Raw genomic sequence first — 21,426 nt, forward strand, 5'->3', positions numbered from 1 at the left:
TTTTTTCTTCCTGATTTAAATAACATAATTTCATATGGCTTAAATCAAAGTATCAAAACCATGTCTTCCTAGACCACAGAAGAAAGATGTCTCATATCTGCAAACCAACTATTTACCAAACATGACTGAACTGGGGGGACAGGCGTCCCCATTGACTACTGCAAGCAGATGCTGGAAAGCCATCTGTATTTTGTACCAACAGGGAATAATGACATCATCTTCATTTGCACATTTGGAAACTTTTACTCTCAGGGAAGTCAAAACAAGGAACAGTTTTGAATTCCAGATTCGATGGAATGCACAAACAACATGGGCTGTTCTGACATGACATAACCTCAGGAATTAAAGGCTAGAGAACTGACACCTGGTCAATTTGATGTCTCAGGACTGGAACAGTTTAAATGCCACATCCCAAGGACAAGGACCGAACAAAATGCCTTCCAACACACACATAACATATGTGCATGCAGACACACATCACAAAAATAAAGATTCTGGTGATGGTAAACCACAAACAGAGCAGTAGGACTTCATACAGGAGAACTAATATCAGATAAAGTTTCAAGCACAGGAATTCATAATGCACTCTAAATTCAAATACACAAAAATTAATTGCACGGGATGCATTTCTAAGTGCTGCAAGAACAAATGCAAAACATTGGAAGCAGTAAGAGGAAATACTGAAATTGGATCATAGAATCATTAAGGTTGGAAAAGACCTCCAAGATCACCTGGTCCAACCATCACCCTACCACCAATGTCACCCACTCTACTATGCCCCTAAACACAAGGTACAACCTTTCCTTGAACACCCCCAGGGACGGTGACTCCACCACCTCCCTGGGCAACCCCTTCCAATGCCTGACTGCTCTTTCTGAGAAGAAATGTCTCCTCATTTCTAACCTGAACCTGCCCTGGCACAACTTGAGGCCATTCCCTCCAGTCCTATCGCCTGTGAGAAGAGGAGGACCCCCAGCTCCCCACAACCACCTTTCAGGTAGCTGCAGAGAGCAATAAGGTCTCCCCTGAGCCTCCTCTTCTCCAGACTAAATGATGTTGAAGACGGAGACAAAAATGCAGGATCGTGAACTGCTAGAGATGCTGGCTTTTCAGAACACAGTGTTTTGGAGATCAGCCTTCCATTCCAAATACTTCACCTGCTCTGAGAGTGAACATCTGACGAAAATCTCTCTAGGGTCCTCCAAAAATACCTTTCACTCTTATTAATTTAGGATATCGTTCCATAAATGTTGAAACCAACCAAGCTGGCACTGCCATGTGTCACCTTGCCCTCTCCACTCCCTGCCAGACAAAATTCCTGTCCCCTTATGACACCTCCAAAACTTGTCCTAAACTGGAGTAAGCCTACTTACGGAATGTATCAAACAAAAGCTATACGCTTTCTTGTAAGGACAGTTTTCAGCTGGTCTAGTTCCCAAACTATATCACTTAAGAACCAGGTGAGTGTCAGGATCCACAAGAGTGTGAAAGTGCCCACAGGCACAGGCATGAATAAGAATTCAGCAGCAACAACCACGAACTATAAACTTTGATGATAAGAACTGCTATCATTTCACCACAGAATGTGTTCAATTTTCCTTTAGAGCACAAACAAATAGCAAGAAAATTGGTTTCAAAAAAAGAGAAAGGGTAGATGTGATCATCAGTAGACTAATACATATGGACTCCACTAATAAGTTAAGGCTCAGAAAAAAATCAGCTTTGTTTTCATATTTCAACAGGATGTGGTAAGGCCTACCTATGGCTTGGATTAATTTAATGAATGCTTGTAGGGTCAGACACTACATTAGATGATCCAGTTCCAAAAGCCAAACTGCCTTTCCCTTTATGTAGATCATCTGGACAAAGCCTGAGATAGGTACAGAGGATCCAAAACACGTTGATTTGGAAGACATTTTCATAAGAAAGCCATAAAGATGGCCATTATGGCCACTGAACGCACTGAGCAGCACCTAATGCTGTTTAAGTGATAATACAATCCACAGTAAATTACTTCATCTCTTGGCAATCACACTTGAAAAGCTACAAAATCATAAAGGTTCAGGTTGGAAGGGACCTCCAGATGTCACCTGGTCCAAGCCCCCACTCAAGCAGGGTCACTCACCTACCGCTGCTTGCACAGCACCACGTCCAGACACCTTTCTAGTATCTCTAAGGAGGACACACTACAGCCTCCTGGGCAACCTGTGCCAGCGCTCTGTCAACCTCCCAGCACAGAAGGGCTTCTGGTGTTCAGACAGAACCTCCCCTGATCCTCTTCCTGCCCATCGCCTCTTGTCCCGTCCTCAGGCACCACTGACCACAGCCCGGCTCTGGCCTCTCCGCAGCCTCCCTTCAGGTATCGATACCATTGATAAGATCCCCCCCGGCCTTCTCGGACCCACGCTGAGCAGTCCCAGCCCTCTCAGCCTTCCCTCGCCAGAGAGGGGCTCCCGTCCCTTCAGCGTCTTCGCGGCCCTTCACAGGGCTCTCTCCAGAATGCCCGGGTCTCTCTGCTACTGGGGAGCCCAGAGCTGGAGCCAGGACTCCACGTGTGGTCTCACCACTGCTGAGGGGAAGGATCTCCTCCCTTGGCCTGCTGGCAATGCTCCTCCTAACACAGCACAGGATGCCATCCACCTTCTTGGCCTCGAGGGCACTCTGCTCGCTCTTGTTTAACTCTGGCGTCCACCAGGAACCCCACGGCCTTTTCTGACACGCTGCTTCCCAGAAGGTTGGCCCCATCAGGTCTTTTTCAATGGGGTGGTGCCTCCCCAGGTGCAGGACACTGCACTTCCCCTTGTTGAACTTCGCGAGGTTCCTGTCAGCACATTTCTCCAGCCTGTCCGGGTCCCTCTGGATGGCAGCTCCACCTCTGGTGTACTCACTGCTCCCCCCAGTGTTGTGTCACCTGCACACTTGCTGAAGGAGCCCTCTGGTCCATCGTGGAGGTCACTAATGGAAAGTTAAACAGGACCGGACCCAGCACTGACCCTGGGGTACACCACTAGGTACTGGCCTTCAACTAGACTTGGTGCGGCTGATCAATCACATTCACCTCATTCTTGCTGCTTTCATGTGATGACACATGCAGTAGCTAAAGCTACCCTAAAGCTGTTGCTTGAGACATTTTTATCTCTGTGTTGTGAAGACGGGTACATGAACATTGTATGGATTTCCTGTTTTTATCACCTACAAATGGCCCATTCTAGATAATAACATCCCTCTCCTTTATCTCCCTGGCAGGAAAAAATTAGACACAGTTCTCCCATCTGAAAGCCTGCCTGGGAAGAGATATCTGTATAAAACACCCAAATACTATCTTTATACACTGATAGATGTACTCAATTCTTACTAGAACAGAGATTAAAGTCAGTGAGAGCCAAGTGTTAATGTACCAAGAACCCCCTGGCCATTCTTCATTGTGGACAGTTTTCCAAGAAATTCCACCAGAATTGTATTTGAATTGTATCACTGGTCTGTAAGTCTGCAGGTTTTTTCCATTCAGGTTCCTGGAAAGAAACTCCTCAAGAGTATGAATATCTAATTCAAGTACACATAATCTTCAGAAGACTCCACTGGTTACTGCCATCAAGAATGCTACGGTGGGCAGTCAAGAAACAGAGAGTGAGCTAAAACACAGCACCTTCTCCTTTCCATAAACTAAAGGAGCTCTCTTAAGAAAGTAATTTATCTAAAAATTTTAAAGGAGATTTAATGACATTTGGAGGAGTACTTTCCTCCACCATTTCCAAATCTCCTTCACTGCATTCCTCACAGTGCCACTGCAGAAAATAAATAATAAGACAGTAAGGTAACAGGACAACATATTTAAGTGCTCTTTTTTGATTCTCAAGGAGTGTTGGCCATACAGCTGTGATAGATGCAATGCATTGATCACTCACCTAGTAGCAGAAGTTGAAGGCCATTAAAAAAGTCCAGAAGCACAAAGGGAACATTCTTTTCAAATACCTGAAGTGCAAAGACTTTTTTTTTTCCTTAAATGCCTAGCCTGTTTCATTTTCCTTTTAATTTTCTAGGGTCAAAAGTTATTCACAAATAGTTGGATGCCTTCCATTCTCTCTGCACATAGCGAAATAATAATAATAGAAAAATGTATCTCTTTAGATAACAGAATATTCTGCAAGTTGAAAAAGCCATGGATTTAAACCCCAATAAGATCCAAATTAAAGAAGCAACTCCAATGGAGGAAAGCCTATGACTACACGAGCAGGGTGGTCCTATCCCACACACTGAGCAAGACATCTTTAAAACCCTAGCTATATGCTTTATGTTTGCTTGCAAAGACAAGTAGCACGCATGTTGGAATGTGAGAGATACGGATGAAACATGAAGGAGTGAGATGGGAGATTGGTAATCAGAGGGCTACAATTAGAGGGTGAATGACAGATTAGCATCCAGCAGCATGCAAAGAATGCAACCCTCCAGAACCATGAAGTTTGTCTCCTCAGCACTGTTACCCATAGCCAGAAAGGTTTTTCTGCCCAATGTTAGTTACACAAAACAAGAAAATGGAAAAAATAATTTGGAACAGGGAGCTGAGCATGATGCTACAATAGCTAAAGGCACAACGGCTTGGAGATACCCAAAGTTGACTGGAAAAAGTCCTGAATAGTCTGCCCCAAGTTTGTGCTGCTTGGAGCTAGGGGTCTGAACAGACAGCCTCCTGACATCTCTTTCAACACATAATATTTTATTCAAGAAACAGAGACTGAGATCCTGCTATAAAGAATATTAAAACGTATTAAGCTTCCCTCTGATCAGGTATATATTGACAAGGCAGGAATTTCAATCAGCATCCTAAACAAATCCATTGCTATCTACTAGCCCAGTAAACTTTACTTTTCCCTACATAGTAACTACTACGAGTGTGCTGCATTAATTAGACATAAACCTAAATCCCAGGAACTGTCTAACAGTTTTTAAAGGGATTACTGGCGCAACAGATCACAGTGATTCACACTTAATTTACTGTTTTCCTCTCTAGTGTTCTTTACCTATTTTTCTTTTAAATCAAATGAGTAACAACTTGTAGTTTTTGCTAAAATATCAGCCCTTTGAAATCAACACTGCCCTGTAAACAAGGTACAACTAAATATTCATTCAAAAATTATCAGTCTGCAGTTGTTAAAATATTCAGGCAATATGAACAGTAATTTCAGTCTACAGTCATACAAGACTTCTGGCTTAGACACTAAGTCAAAACTTCATTTTGCACAAAAATATCATCCTGAACCAACCAGGACTGACTCAAACTGAAAACATACTGCCAACTCTTACATCAAGCCGTTAATGGCCCTTCACCCAGAAATACATAAGCAGCATTAACAGGAGTTCTCAGGAGTTCTCCTAAACCCATCAAAGAACACGCTTTGTTTTCACCACCACTTTTTCCCTACACACTGAAGCTTTTCTGAGAAACGAGGGCAAAGACTCAAGTGGAACACTGCGAGGACTGACGTATGGTAACAGTGACTGAAATCTCAACATACAAGCAACCAGAGCTCAAAGTTGTACAACCCATTCCTCTGGCGGTCGCCTTCTTTTTATACATTAAACGATTTGGGCCTAATGCTTACGGTTCATTACTGAGAAGTTCAATGCTTTTTATTCTGGTCTCCGAATATAATCGTCCAGGCTTTTGGCCTCATGCCTTTCACTCATGTCAAAACAAAGACGTTCAGCTCTGTCTCCTCTTGACCAAATAGTTCAAGTACCTTCTATACCTCCAACCCTGAACACGTTCACGACATTGTGCTCAGTGGTAAGTGGTGATTTTAGAGCTTTCCTAAAGCAAAAGCTCTGCTACTTGCATTAGCAGAAAGAAAAGCTTAGAAAAAAAAATGTATTTTAAAAGTTAAAGCTGCCACTAATACTTACTACTTCTTTACTTTAAAATAAGTGCCCAGTGCAGATTTCTTGAACACCTACCCAATCTTGCACTTTCAGGCTCATGCCACCACAGAGCTATCTTCCACCAAGACAGCATCCCCACCCTGCCTGCAGGGTCCTCCCAGCCTCCTCCCTTCCCAGCCTTTTTGTCTCCTGCTCTGAAGTAGCTCTTGCACACCAAGTTGCACTTGGCAAAATACCTCTCAAGGTGCAGAAATCACCACCAAGAATCGCCTCAATATACCACAGGCCCTGCATTATTATGCATCCCACTCCAAGGGAGGTCAGTGCCTACTTTCCCTTTTTTAGATGGCACGAGCTATAGCCCTGGATACCAGGGGTTCACAGGCTTATCAGCACGTGTATTATCAGAAAAGACAAGCAAATCTTAAAAATACTTGTACTTGTCATATGCAGTACATGACTTACTCATAATTTGCAGCACTGGAAGAAATCGGAACCATGACTCCAGAACATCACTCGGGCTTTTTCATGAGCGGCAATGCAAAGCCAGGAATTATCCCCCCAGTATAACATGCATTTTTGCCATCCCCAGTATGCCATTTGAAAGAGAATACCAAGTTAGTTGTTATCCTCTTAATTCCAAGCAGCATTAGTTTCAAGTAGTATTAAAGAAGACATTTCGCATATTGCCAGCTACCATCCAGCACTCACACATGCAGAATACACACGGTACCCATCAGCACCAACACAAGGATGTCTGACTACTGTTTACAGCCTGTTTTGAAACCTGATGTTTAATTCTGCAACATTCAACAAGACAAATATTAAAATATCAGCTATTATTAACAAAACATTTCATGAACACAGCAGACACAGAATCACAGAATCATTAAGGTTGGAAAAGACCTCCAGGATCATCTGGCCCAACCATCTCCCCACTACCACTGTCACCGACTAGAACATGAAACTACACACACACACACAAAAAGTACGATTATTCTTCATACAGCCCTGCATAAAGCAAACTAGGTCACAAGTTTTAGTTAATATGCAAGTAATTAAGTACAACTGCCAGCAAAATTCACCTAGTAAAGTTTATGAGCAGTTAAGCAGGACTTAAAGCTCAGCAAAGTCCCCCAATAGCATTACCAAAGATAGCACAAATTCAAGAGTTTGCTCTTTTAAATTCCACTGCGCGTTTTGTAATTTTTCCCCATCATAACATATCCAGATTTCCTCTCCTATTAGTGGTCAGAGGTTTTGTCCTATTTAAAACAATCAAACAAAACAACTGAAGTTCATGCTGCTGGCCAACAGATTGAAATTACAGCCCAAACTGGGCAACCACAAAGACATGGAAGATCTCTTCAGTTTCCACAAAACAAAAGATTTTTCCATTTTATTCCATGAAAACAGATAACGGCGAGCAGCAAGCATACAGTTCTTGATTCTCAAAACCCTTTATTAGCAACTACTGTAGAAGACAAACAAAAGCAAGATTTGTGTTATTTAATAAAGCCACTGAGGGCAAACAGTGCAAAGCATAAAAGAAGGACCCATGATTCAAAGCAGAAATAAAAGCAGTGATTCAGGGAAAACTCTAAGATTAATGACTGCCAAGTCACAAAGGACAGCTCTGAAAGCAATCAAGGAGAAAACTGGAAACTTCCTTGCTTGAAAGCAAAAAGATACTAATAAAAAGCTTTGTATGATTTGCTTTTCTCGCAAAGACTGTTTCAATGTCCAATTGATGAAAACAACACCTGCACATCAGCTTATGCTATGACAACCCAAGTTCCTTAAGGAAAGTGTTTTAGCTGCAAGGATTTTAATATATTCTAGTGTTCATCATTTAGAATCTACAGCCAAGCTCAACACGTATCAGTGTAGCTAAAAAGCACTATCTGGGATCACAACAGCTTAGATGCCAAACATTCTTCATTCCGGCTTAAAAGTCTCCTTTGTTCTTCTGAACATGGAAATGCGCTCTGGAGACATGGGGACTTGCAGATAAGGGAACAACAGTAGTTCAAAAAGCGCTAACAGACAAAAGCCAAGGAATTCCAGCAGACACCACATCCACCAAGCTCTGTCCATACCTGAGCAATGACTTGAATTCACCCTCAATGGTAGCAAAGCCCTGATTAGTTTTACAATAAACAAGCACAGTGTCTGTATCCATTTTTTAAAGGCAAGTTTTTGAAGAAAACAGGAGAGAGAAGAAAACACAATCATTTTTCAATAAAATACGGAACTACAAAACTAGTATCTAAGAAGACAGCAGTGAGTGCTGAAGGCTTTTCCTGCAAAACTTCAAAATTCAGAGGAAAGGCATCACAGATTTGATGACCAAAAAAATAGCAAAGGAGAACAGCTTTTTTTTTTTTTTTCCTAGAATAGGATAAAGGAAATTGACTGCTATGTTTTCATTCTTATCTTTATTAAATCTTTATTAACTTTCAAAAACTCACATACTTAGGGTTTTAATTGTGCAGAGGTATTTCCCATCCCAAACCTAAACCTACAACCATCCCTAAAGAACCACCAAAGAGCAAAACTTCTTCAGTTGTTCCAACCAAAAGAGGAATATCCATATATTCTCCTCAGTACAGAAGAAAAATGTGGTTTCATTTCAGAAAGCAAAATAAACAAACATTTTCAGCCAAAAAGCCTGCAAGTAAAAAGCTGAAATTAGACATTTGAGCATCCCTTGGTGAGAAGTGGTGACTAAGTGTTTTGGCAAAGAGTCATTTAAATTTCACTGAAGATAGGATTTTTGGCAACTAATTCAGTGTGCAAATCTAATACTATTTCATAAGGAACTCTTCATTAAAACCCTTTTCTTTTTTTTCCTTTTTTAATACTGCAGGATTGGGCTTTAAGTAGCACAGCTATGGAAGCTGGGGTATCTACACATTCACCACTAACTTGACAGTAAAACCTGGCAGTGATCTTGCCGCACACAACATGCTAGGAGAAGTCTCAGAGCCCCCTGTGCACACTGGGAGTGTACGTGAACAGAAATCTCTGAGAAGACCCTCAACCCCCCCAAGGAACTTCTGAGAAAGTACCACCTTCTTGGTAAGATTTCTGAGCAGCCTGGGCAAAACATTCTGGCAATGTTTTACACCTCAGCTGTAAGCTGGAGAATGCAGAACTGCTCTCACCTACCCATTTGTAACTGGCTGAGCTATAAGCCCTGGAAAGTGAAGCATGTCTTATTTTATTTTTCAATCTAGTCCTATGTAAACCATAATAATACTGGGAAAAAAAAAGCCTCTAGGTAACGCCATTTGGAAGGCTACATTACATGGATATCCAAGCTGCTTTCATAAGGCACAAAACACTACAAGAAATACTGGCACGAACTCTGAGGTTGTGTTCTTACTTGCCAGTATTATGGTTGAGACTATTTTTTTTTATTAAAAGTCCACGAGTCTCCAGCTGAAACTTCCACGCTCTATGTCAAAGCTAGACTAGATAGTCAAAGTGATCTTTTCTAGCCTAAAAAACAATTGTTTAATCTTCAGTTATGCTAGTACCCATTATACCCTCAACAGTGCAGGTACCATTTTTCCAATCTCTCATGCAAGCAGCAAGATCTCCTGGTACGTAACTCCAAAGATCTGCAAGAGCTGCAGCTGCTTCAGTGACTCCCACCTAGGAAGAGCTGTGACTAAGAAACAGGCTAATGCACAAAAACATTTACAAAGCTAATTGGAAATGCATGCTATGAGGAAATAACTGATTTTCATTGAAGAATACCTTCACTTTGTGCATGTTACAGTTTCTATTTGCCAACCTTTTTCATCCCCAAAAGAAAAAAAGAATACCAAAAGGACCTAACGTCAATTATAGTAAGAATAGTACAGTCACATTTTGTAGCATTATCCAAAAGGGACCAAACATGGTCATAGGACGTTATGAGTTATTTGCTGTCATACTTGGCAAAGTGCTCTGCAAGATTTTGCTTCGCAATTCACTGCACACACAATTTTAAGCCAAAGCCCACATACTGAAATTACACTTGAAAAAAATATTTTAAAATTGTATTTTGATTGGCGATTAGGAAAGGATTACTCTTGTATTTTTAAAATAATGGAAGATTCATCATTCACTATTTGAAAGCAGTTGATGTTCGTGTTTAATGTCTTTCCTTCTGCTTATCTTTCCATCAAGCTCCACATTTTGGTACTCATTGCAACGCTGACTGAAGAATATAATTTTATTTTTGCATACAGAATAACTTCTAATTAAAAGCTTTTCAACTGTGCAGAGAGCATGCATTACATTTGTATGTCAAAATACATTTGTATACATATTGTCCTCATAATAATGAACAATGTAATATTGTGAACTAAGCATATCTTTAAAAGAGATGCAAATAACAATTAACCAAATACATGTAGCACTTAACCAGGAAAACACCACAGTGAAAACTATCCTTCTGTCTCCCATAATTACACTTTTCAAGTAGGATCATGCAGACATCAAAAAAAAAAAAGAGAGATCACAGGAATATGATTTGTACACTGTGCATAATACGCAACAGGTTCTCCTGAACTGGACTTTAAAAATCAAAACTTCGCTGTTGTCTAGCAAGCTCTTTACATTGCTTTCTCAAGCTTTTACCTGTTTGAAGATGGGTATTTCTTAGACTTATCATCTAGATGTAGTATGAGAACAGTTCTTTAAGCTAATGAAACACGCTAATTATTTCTTTTGTAAAATGACTCATTACTGATGTCTTACTCTATGCTGCTATATCAAATGTAGTAGCACTGTTCATAACACAAATGTAAATGTTTTAATTCAAACTACCCTTGTATGTCTTGTAAGAAATGCTGCATGCACTAGCATAGTGAGTAAAAAAACTGGAGCCTTCTGACTCCATTATGGCTATACCTGCCTCTTTCAGAAGTGCCAAAGGTATGGTCTGTTTTGGTTAAATCTGGATTTCTTTGGTATTATGTACAGAGATGCACATGACAGAGATGCGCATGACTACAATTTGTATTTATACTTTTTTTTTCTGTGACTTTAAGCAACTGCATTGAGGAGGAACAGCATAAAACTATTTAGAGTACATCTGGGGAGGGGAAAGACATCACAGCTCTATTTCACAAGGAAATTAAGCATCTGCAGCTGCTTTTAGTCCCTTTTTAGAAACTTCTTGTAAGGCAAATCAATTGCCCATTTATAATACCAGAAAGCAGCAAAGATACATTGCTAACACACTATAATGCTACCAAAACCTTCAAGGTTTACCCCCAAAATCTTATAAACGTACATATAAATCTGCTGCACTGGTTTACTCCATAGCAACTTTGTTGTAAAAAGAAGGTTCTCCGGTGATCTTCACATTTTCATTAGGTACACAGTGCAGAAACTGGAAAACAAGACTTCCATAAAGGGTTTCAAATGCAGCTTAGAAAATATACTGGTTACTAGCTGGAAGGATCACATACTAACAGTGCTGAGCAAAGAATGTATTGGATAACATAAAACACTATCTAATTTGTTTACAAGAAACCTGCTTATTTTTTTAATGTAAACAATATATATATACAATTAAAACAAAGTATACCTCTATTTTTCTTAAAGGATTATTTTACAGCAGAAAGTTATAGAACATTGCAACTGTGTCAATATAAGATTAACAAAATGAAGCCATTAGAGAAAGAATAGGTGGAAAGAGGTGAAGATCATAGCACAGATGAAAGTTCACGTTCTGCAAAAGGAGAGACAAGTCTTATTGCAGTATCTTTACCAGTAATAGGAAAAGAAACTATAAGTGATTTGAGTTTGTTATCTAAATATTTTTACTACATTTTGTAACATATGGGAAGAGATGGGATGAAAATGTAAGAACTAGGAGGCAATTCCTACAAGGCCCTGACCCTGCATGTCCACGCCCTGCATGTCCACAGCTTTTCACATTCCTCCCAGCTATCCCCCAGCTCACACATACTCCTCCCTCATGCCTGCACCCAGTCCTAAACGAGCTGGGATCAGCTCTTAACAGCAAGATTCCCAGATTCCCACCCATCCACATGCTGAGAGCACCCAAGACATCTGACCCTTCAGTTTACTTTTGAACAGAAATTCTCATCTCTAAAGAAGGGAAATCTCTAAACCAGGGTGAGCCCACTCCACGGGTCACATCACAAAAGAAGTCGTACCAGACCAGCACACGCAGTGCTAAGAGAAGCCCGTGGTGCCTGAGACCAGCACCTGCAGCTAGGCTCCTTCAGCACAGCTCGGAGCTATCCTTCTGAGCCATCACACGCCTCCATCCTTGCACTTCAGGTTGCAATGGGTCAGGGGCAATCTCACACAACAGCAGAGTCTTATCTTTAGGCTGACAGTTTCTCCATCCGTCGTTACGCTTCCAAGTAGGCTAGCTGCTGGTTTCCAGGCTCCTTGAGGGCAGGATGTAGTTTCAACAGCCACGGTAAGAGAGCCACTGGGATCTCCCACAGCAGCAGCGGGTGTAAAGTCCTGCTGGTAACTAGGAAGGATTGCAGTTTCTATCTAACCTTTATAATACAGTTTCAGGCAGCACCTTCCTCCAGATACCTCCCAGGCAGCTGACCAAGAACTGCTAAATGATGAGCTGGCACTCTCTTGCTTTTCTGGAGAAGTTGCCACACTGCGATACCACTCCACTGCTAGTCCCCAGAGAGGCTGAATGGTGGGATTCCACTCTGACAGCCAGTTACCCACGGTATATCACAGGTGCCTACCACTCACCGACCTCCAGCAATGCCAAAGTCATCACCTGCAGACTTGGAGCTATCTAAAGAACTTGCAGAAGACAACTGCAACCCGTTCCCTAAGTGCTGTGCCCTTCTTCATGCTGAGGTCAGAGCTCTGCAAGGTATGAAGGGCCTTGCCACACAAGTCTGTGCTCCCCAGTCAGTGCTGCCCATCACAGCCGTGCACAAAGGGTCCTCCAAAGGGGCAGCAAGCAAACACCTCTGTGGTCTGCCAAGGACTAAAATGCAAATCAGCCTTTAGAGCAGACACAGCTGAGAGGATGCTGAGAAGTCTACGATGCAGTCCTTGTCCTGCATTTAGCTTTAGGAAGCGTTTGCTCACAGTGCAGCAGAAGCAGGCATAATCCAAGCCTCTCAAATGCACACATGGACAGCACAAGCCAGGAGAAACTTGCAGGTAAAGCAAACTCCTTCCAGGTCCCACGAATTCCACATGGGGCAAGTCGTGCTCTCCACTAGTCAGCACTGTCAAGTACTTGGACGCTGGCCAGAAGGTAATCTGCCTGAAGAGTAACCTCTGTATTTTCTGTAAAGCGGTATTACATTTGCAATCAAAACAAAAACGTTTTTAAGTTTTTTAAGAGTGAAAGAGCACTCCACCCACACAGAGTTTATAGGGGCTCTAAAAATACTATACTGAAGTGAAAAATGCACCAAGTATTTTTGTTCTCAAATAACTGCAATTTCAGTAAAATCATCTTCTAGACAATATCCTAGGTGGAAAGATAGATTAAGAAAACTATTTCCCACCAACAATTACACTAAAAATAATTCAATTTTTTTTTCAAAACATCCCGTGTTAGGCATTATTTCAAACCAAGGCTGGCAAGATTCTGCATAAGTAAGACAGGTATGCATCCTTTGTAAAGGATATCCACGTACCTTTCATAACGGGGTAGTACATTCACCTAAAACTATCACTTTTGTGCCTCAGTTTTTAGTCTCTCACCTTAAATATAAATAGCTAAGACAGCTCTTTATATCATCTATTACAACACTTGTCTTCTCTTTATGACCGTGCATATCTTATTTTTGAAAATAGCAACAAGAAATACATGGATGCCCTCAAATTCCCAAATCCTTTTGGAAAAGGACATCTGACTGGTCAAAAAAATTAAAAATTAAAAATACACTTTGGATGGAATAATTTCTAAACTATTTCAGAAATCAGTTATGATTACGTACTGATAGCAATCCATCGAAAAGTCACCATTTTGTAGATTTCTGATGCTTTTTTGTTGCAGAGCTCAGAAGTTGCTATAAAATTCAATCTGTGGCCTGCAGATTAAACTAAATACTTTTATTTTAATGATCCCAAGTGTTTAGGCATACACATTATTATACACTATTGCCTCTAAGGTTGCAAAATGAGGATTCTGATCACATAAGTGAAATTTAAGTTAAAACACATCCACAATGAGGATACACTTGGCTCTCTTTAGTACTTACATGTGCATAATGAGTAAGAATTTAAACAGAAAGAGAAGGCATGATGCACACGCTAAACTTTGTGCGTGAGAGCTGTGGCCCCGAGGAGAAGCAGAATGAAATATGTACACATCTGCCAAGGTCAAAATATGGAAATGAAGCCCGAGCGCTGCAAGGTGACATTTTCAGCGCCGCTCAGTTCAGACGCAGGCCAGCTTCTGAACGGAGCCTGTCCCTCCAAGGCCAACTTTAAAAAACAAACATAAATAAGAGTGAGGTTTCCTCTAACAAGCGCCTCCCCTGGGAGCCCGCTGCTGCTGCCTGTGCGCGACGCGGCCCCCCTCTGCCGGCCGCCGGCCGAGAAGCAGGGGCAGGGGTCCGGCACCGTGCCCTGGCCCAAACACGCGGCTTGGTCCTCACGCTGCCCCGCCGTCCTTCCCACAAGCAGGGCTCACTACCTTGCTGCGCAGGTAACACCCAAAGCAGCTCTCCTGCTTCTGGAAGATTTCCTTACGCGACTCCACGCAGAGGAGAAGAGCTCCAGGCTTGTCTTTTAGTTTGGTATTTTAGGCTCGGCGTGACGACATTATGGAAATGCAGAAGGAAAAAGCATCGAGAGGTAAGCCACCTGCTGTAGGCAAGGTTAACTGGCATGCAGGGTTCCCAGCATATTTTGCTTACCGTGCTGCTAACTTTTAACAACTTAAACCGACATTTAAGCATCTGCTCCGTAGATCTTCCTACTTGAAAAATAAACCCCATCACTCTGATACACTACCAGCGCAGCAGAGAACAACAGCAGGCAGCTGTGCAGCAAGGTCAGCATCACACATTTGCTGCTGTGCCCAAAGTTAAGAAGCTACCCAAGGAAAGTATCATCATGCTTTTTTAACTACCTAAACCAAATTCAAAACAACACGTCCATTTGTCAAGTTTTCTGCCATTCATGTCAAATAAACCTTTGCTTACCAAACACCGCGGCACGCCAAACACTGCAGCACCTGCTCAGCTTCAAAAATGAGAAGAAAAAATCCCTATATATGAAGCCAGTGCAGAAATACCACTGGATCTCTGTGTATTTTTTCCTCTATTGAAACAGAATCACTGAGGACCCAAACTACACCTCTGTGCTCTTACAGCTGCTGTGTCTTGCAAGAGCAGGTCCCACGGATGCACGGCACCCTGGAAAGGGACTGCAGCCAGAGCCACGGCATGCTTTCCTCAGGAGAGGAGCATGTTGCTCCCCTTGAAAGGATTTTCTTAAAAGGACTTCAAATGCTTTGAGTATCTCCCATGAGTATCACAGAACTTTGTGCTGCATTATTACCATTAGGGTTACTCATACCTATGGAAATTTTATTTACCACAAAACACACTTCCTAGCAATCAAAAATACGTTACAATTAGTGAGACAGAGAGCTAAGAAACCTGGAAAGAGCCAACAAATAACACTGGATGTTGGACCCCTTGTGTTCTCCTCTTTTTTCAGTATCTCACCTTGCACAGCTCGCTCACTCTCAGCAAGCACGCTCCCTCTTCTGCATCCTCTTAAAAGAGAAGAGCCATGAGCAACCACCAGTCACACTCCAGCTCTCTGAGCGCTTTGCTCACTGGGCTACGAACAGCACAGAAGCAGACTTGTGGCAGTCTTACTTCATCTCAGTGTTAGGCTCTTAACGTCGCCGTGACATCACACAGCAAGGCACTGCCCTTCCTCTTGTTCACGTCAGGCAAATAATTCAGCAAAGCGCAGAAAAATCCAGAGTCGTGGTCCAGCTCTTCATTTTACACTCCTAGGTTGAAGTCCATATTGCACTAGGTGTTCATATTTCTATACACAATCACACTTGGAAATGACGCTGTGAATACCACGTAACATTTCAGTTAGTTCAGTATACCTACACAACCTTGAAAGACTTTCTATGAACACTTTTAAGATTTTCTATAAGTATATAGAAGCAGTAAAGACTGTGTTCCTAACTTGTTGCTTTAACAGGGGAAAAAAAAAAAGGTCTAACCCCTGAAGCAGAGTTTGGTATCTTCTACAGCCAGGTCAGCTGGATCCATTCTTAAAATCTTTTGTGGACTTCTCCCCGGGACACCACCTGAGCCAGCTCACAGCTTCATCCTAGCACAGCCAGCCTCTTTAGTAGGGATATTCAACGGAAAGTAGAATGTTACAGATTATAAAGTAATTTGGGATATCAGGTCCTGGACCCAGTGACTGCATTTCTGCATTCCCCGTCCTGTGTCAGTCCTGCAATATTAACAAACAGCATTAACCTCCATACCCTATTGGGCACGCTCTAACGTAATCGCAGCCACACAGAACTGGAAAATTACAGAATGAAGAGCAACAAGGCTGAACAGCAGTATGGAATACCTTCCAAACAAGGAAAAATCAAAGATATCAGGATTTTTCAGCCTGGAGATATTCTGGGATACATTAATACACATCCACTGCTTCTTCCTGTGACTGGGTGCCTGTCACTGGCCACTGTCACAGCTGATATTGTGGGAAAATCAGCATGACAAAATTCACTGCCATGGCCACCGAGGGTGACTTAGCTGCTGCTCACCATGGGACTCGCCATGCCTATCTAAAGCACCTCTGCTTCACGGTGGGGTAAGGGGAGAACACCAGGCAGGTAAGAGGATGCCAGCTGATTGCCATCCTCCTGTTGTTGGGACATGGTGTCTGCTCTCTGTTGGTCTTCTGTGTCGCTGGGCCTTGCCTAGAACATCACTGTCTCCGTGTCGGCACTGTGACAGTACCCGGGGAACCGTGGTTGTCCTCACTCGCAACTACGTGTTTAACTCCCATACTGCATCTTCTGCTGCTTTCACAGGTGAGTACTTTCACATAAGTGCTTTCCACTTTTTTCTCTAATTCCTGCCTTAATATTTCTGCTGTAAGCCACCAGAGTACCAGCTTCACAGGTCTTTGATCCCACCCACTGATGTTTTGTCACAGACTTTCCACTTTCTCTCTGCCTGCCTGCAAAAGCCTGAACATACCTGTGCTACAGGCCTGCACCTCCTATTTTAAACCTACGTATTTCCTACAGAAACAGGACAGATTTTTGTGGGAATATGTTAACAAAAAGCACAAGTACTATCAACCTTCCTGTAGGCTATTTACTACAGAAAGTGAAGGGATGAGAGGTGAGATAGGCAAATGCGCACAGGTAGATCATAGAATCATTATGGCTGGGAGACACCTTCAAGATCACCTGGTCCAACCATCCCCCTACCACCAATGTCACCCACTAAACCATGTCCCTAAGCACCACGTCCAGCCTTTCCTCAAACACCCCCAGGGACGGTGACTCCACCACCTCCCTCCCTGGGCAACCCCTTCCAATGCCTGACTGCTCTTTCTGAGAAGAAATGTCTCCTCATTTCCAACCTGAACCTCCCCTGGCACAACTTGGGGCCATTCCCTCTACTCCTGTCACTAGTTACGTGTGAGAAAAGGTGGACCCCCAGCTCCCCACACTTTCCTTTCAGGGAGCTGTAGAGAGCAATGAGGTCTCCCCTGAGCCTCCTCTTCCCCAGACCAAACAACCCCAGTTTCCTCAGCCACTCCTCACAGGACTTGTGTTCCAGACCCTTCACCAGCTTCGCAGCCCTTCTCTGCACGTGCTCCAGGGCCTCCTTGTCGTTCTTGTACTGAGGGTCCCAAAGCTGAACACAGCACTCGAGGGGCAGCCTCAGCAGAGCACGGGGGACGATCACCTCCCTGCTCCTGCTGGCTGCACTACTCCCGACAGCACACACGTGCCTTCGGCAGGGCAGCTACGAGCAGAACTGACATTTAAAACACAAAACCAGCAGCCAGCACAACAAAGCGCCCACACCACAAAAACGCTGCCCGAGGCACCTGGGGCTTTACTCGCTGTATTCGCCCCCAGCCAACGGCCCCGGCCACGCCAACACCGCCCCGGCCCCGCCCCGCGCGCCCAGCGGAGGCCCCTCCCCGCCCTCACCTGCCGCCCTCCCGCCGCCGCGGTGCCTCCCGGCCGCTTCCCCGCGTCCTGCCGAGGGGCGTCCTGCCCGGGGGGGTCCTGCCGGGGGCCGTCCTGCCTCAGGCCGCCGCCCCGCCCGGCCGCCGTGAGCAGCCACCGCCGCGCCGCCCGCCACTGCCGCCAGCCCGGCGCCGCCATGTTGGGCCGCGTGCTGGGCGGGACGCCGCCGCTGCCCTCCCCGGCGGGCGCATGCGCGCGGGGCGCGATGAGGCGGGGCGGCCGCCGCCATCTTAGGGCGGGGAGGGCAGCGAGCGGCCGCAGCGGGGCGCCCGGCCCGGCCCCACGGCGGGCTGAGGGCCCCAAGGCCCTTCTGAAGTACAAAGCCCCACGGTGGACTAGATGAAGGCTCCTGCAATGGGATTAAACACATCGCGGAAGAACCCATGCAATACAGATCACGTTCCGTAGATGGTACCAACGCCCTAGAAGAGCTCCGTTCTTGCCCCATTCTCCCCCCTTTGCTGAAGCACAGCTGCCCCAGGACGGGCATACCCAGAGCCCCATTTCTCACGTCCTCAGCACAGCACAAGCTGTCTTCTCTAGTAATGCCCGGCTGGTAGTGGCTGGTGCACTAGTATCAACACTCCAGAACTGAAGTTTAAGGACTATTTCCACAGGGAAGTAAATTTATTTTCTTATATATATATTTTAAGTGTATTCCTCTATAGTAACAGGACAATAGATTCCTCACATTTTTTTTTTAATTTATTTTTTTATTAAGCTTCTCACAAGGAACTGAGCATATATACATGACAGCTGGCATGCTAATCAAGTTGTCAGGAACTCTTTTTCTCCCAGACCCCTCCGTGGCAGGGGGAAGGTTCAGACTTCACACACCTGTTTCAAACCTGTTTCCCCCTCTAACTGTGGTGATAAAACACATGCCAAAAGCTCTAATCTTACCCACACCAGGTGCCAGAAACATAAAAAAGACAAGCAATTTGAAGACAACAACCAGATAAAGTACCAGGTAGAGGAACGGGCCTTGCCAGAGTGCTATGCTGCGGTGTAACACTGCGCAGCAGAGCAAAGGGGAGTAGTGATACATCTCTAGTGGTTCAGGCCCTTAAGACGTACAGAAAAAAAAAAAAAAAAAAAAAAAACAACAATGTAGTCTGTAGCAGATCTTTTCCAGTCAGTCCACATGGGAATGAACATTAGCATTTGACAGCAGCTCTCTCGCTGCCTAACAGAAGAACCACTTTCATGCTCAGGCCTATTCTTACCATCCATGCTTTGTTAGTGTGTGACACCTCCACACGTGAATTAAGATGAATTCACAACTGATCAGAAGTTCAGAACAAAGTGCGATACTGATCACGTTATTGTAACTGAACTAAACCAGCATTAATAGGCATCTTGCTTCCAGAGTCCTCCTAGTTAGATAAGCCAAAGAAATCAGTGAGGTTTAGATGTCATGTGTTATAGTACCAGTATCTTTTGTACAAAAAACAAGCTCTTAATACAGTACATTCCAACACATCTGTAACTGTGCTACAAGTAACGTGTTTAAAGCCTGTTGAAGTACAAGTCCTTTCTTTAGCTGGGAGTGATCCTCCTAGCCTGGTTCCCATGCAGGCAACACTTAACCGAAATAATCACAAGGGAGTAAAGTTTGGCAGCAGAAGTAGATTCAAAATGATCAAGTTGAAGAGCAGTTACTGATTCAAAAGGAATTATGTATCCACAGTGTATGTACAGTATAATTAACTTCTCAGAAGAGTTTTCATTGCTATATTTTAAAGGTTGCCTTCAAATTAGAGATAAGTCCTTTAAATGTTTGAAAGGCATAAAAATTCCCCTACCCACACAAAACCCCAAACAATGTATTTTAGTTTCAAAAATAATTTGAACCCACAAACAAGCTTGGTATCAGTTAATCTGGTAAAATAGCTACGTGCTAAATAAACGCACATCTGGTGGAAAGAGCGCAAAGAATGTTAGAAGTGTGCTTAGTTCTTGCTTGCAGCATCTGGCAGTGGGTAGCAGGACAGAGGAAGGAATCTCAGTGGGTCTCCTCCTGTGTCTGTTCTGCAATTGTTTCTGTGGCACTGGCATTGGCAGCAGAGTTCAGAACTTCTCCGAAGTCTCCCCCAGCAGGTTTGTTTCCTCCAACTTTAGACTAGAACATAAAGAGAGTCTCAGCGTGAAGTTATCTACATAAAACCAGTACCTCTGCACAAAGAGGCTTAACAACTCTTTTCAGCAGAGCAGCTTTTCCAGGACTGAGCTACCCCCACAACAGTCTTTATATTACTTAGAAAATCCTTAAATACCAAGGACACACCAGCCTCCCTTTGACTTGAAGACACAAAGAATGAAAAAGAATGAAGCAGACATAATTCTAGGGAGTCTGAAGGTTGTCATACACACACCCTTAGTTAAAAACAGTACAGGCATGCTGCCTTTTAAGCCAGCTAGGCTTTGAAAGATTCAGAGTTAAAACTAGCTGTATTGTTCAATAAGGAGCCTTGAACGGTTTTCAGTCTGAGGAGCACATCTTGAGTTCTTTAATGGAGCCTTGCAGCTATGCTACTTTCTCCAGGCAGTGTGTGCACCTTTTCACTTCTCTCTACAGAAAACATTTTGTGGTATGGCATGGCCGTTAGTGACAATTAGTTTGCAGAGATCTTATGATTCTCTAATGCTATTGCTTGTGTGCTTCTCATCCAGTCCAGCGTGTCCCTGAGAACAGTGAAGTCTGGATCTAGCTACACGTATTAGTTATTTTTGAAGTTGGTGTTTTTTTTAGTATTTGTTTTTCTTTTTTTGTTTTCTTTGTGAGCGTAAAAAAAGAGCTTAGTAACGGTTCTTTCTGGTATTCAGCCTTTTATGAGTAAATTTGTTTTTACAAATATTTTCTGCAGAACTAAAGTACAAAGACCTTACATAGCTTAGAAATAAACAACCCAATCTGTACTACTACATAGGATACTAGTCCTTAGGAAGGCACTGAAGTAAAAGCCTAGACTGTTTTTGATATAATACTAGGTGTATTATACTATCCACTTGTACAGGTTAGGTATGTGTTAATCCATCTAGTTATGAGCATCCTCCTGTTTTTATTCTGAAAACATAAGGCAGAGAAACCATTTACACAGTACTTCTGAAGACATCATCTAAGCACCTTCAACAACTTACCAGTAACAAAAAAAATCACACTGATTACCCAGAGCCCACTTAAGTCTCTTCTCCACATACACAGTTCCACAGTCACGAAGACTTCTCAGTAATCTTCTTAGTAATGCTTACCTTTAAGTTCTCAACTTTTTCCTCAAAAGATTTGAAAGTAGGAGAATTTCTAGGGACAAAAA

At 43.2% G+C, this 21,426-nt stretch overlaps 2 protein-coding genes across 10 annotated transcripts in view; both read right to left on the reverse strand.

The window, feature by feature from the left end:
• The window catches only part of MRPS28 (mitochondrial ribosomal protein S28), an 86,091-nt gene extending 67,841 nt beyond the window's left edge, over positions 1-18,250 (reverse strand). Inside the window, exon 1 of the mRNA XM_035317220.1 lies at positions 18,074-18,250. Coding sequence (XP_035173111.1) covers positions 18,074-18,250 — 177 coding nt within the window. The remainder of the gene's footprint in view (positions 1-18,073) is intronic.
• Positions 18,251-18,804: 554 nt separating this feature from the next.
• The window catches only part of TPD52 (tumor protein D52), a 42,219-nt gene continuing 39,597 nt past the window's right edge, over positions 18,805-21,426 (reverse strand). For all 9 annotated transcript variants that reach the window (XM_035317525.1, XM_035317519.1, XM_035317517.1 and 6 more), the window contains 2 exons: positions 21,365-21,413; positions 18,805-20,234 (listed from right to left, as the gene is read on the reverse strand). In XM_035317525.1, coding sequence (XP_035173416.1) covers positions 20,118-20,234; positions 21,365-21,413 — 166 coding nt within the window. In that variant the 3' untranslated portion in view covers positions 18,805-20,117. The remainder of the gene's footprint in view (positions 20,235-21,364; positions 21,414-21,426) is intronic.

The sequence above is a fragment of the Oxyura jamaicensis genome, chromosome 2, assembly GCF_011077185.1.
Source record: "Oxyura jamaicensis isolate SHBP4307 breed ruddy duck chromosome 2, BPBGC_Ojam_1.0, whole genome shotgun sequence".
Classification (NCBI taxonomy): Eukaryota; Metazoa; Chordata; class Aves; order Anseriformes; family Anatidae; genus Oxyura; species Oxyura jamaicensis.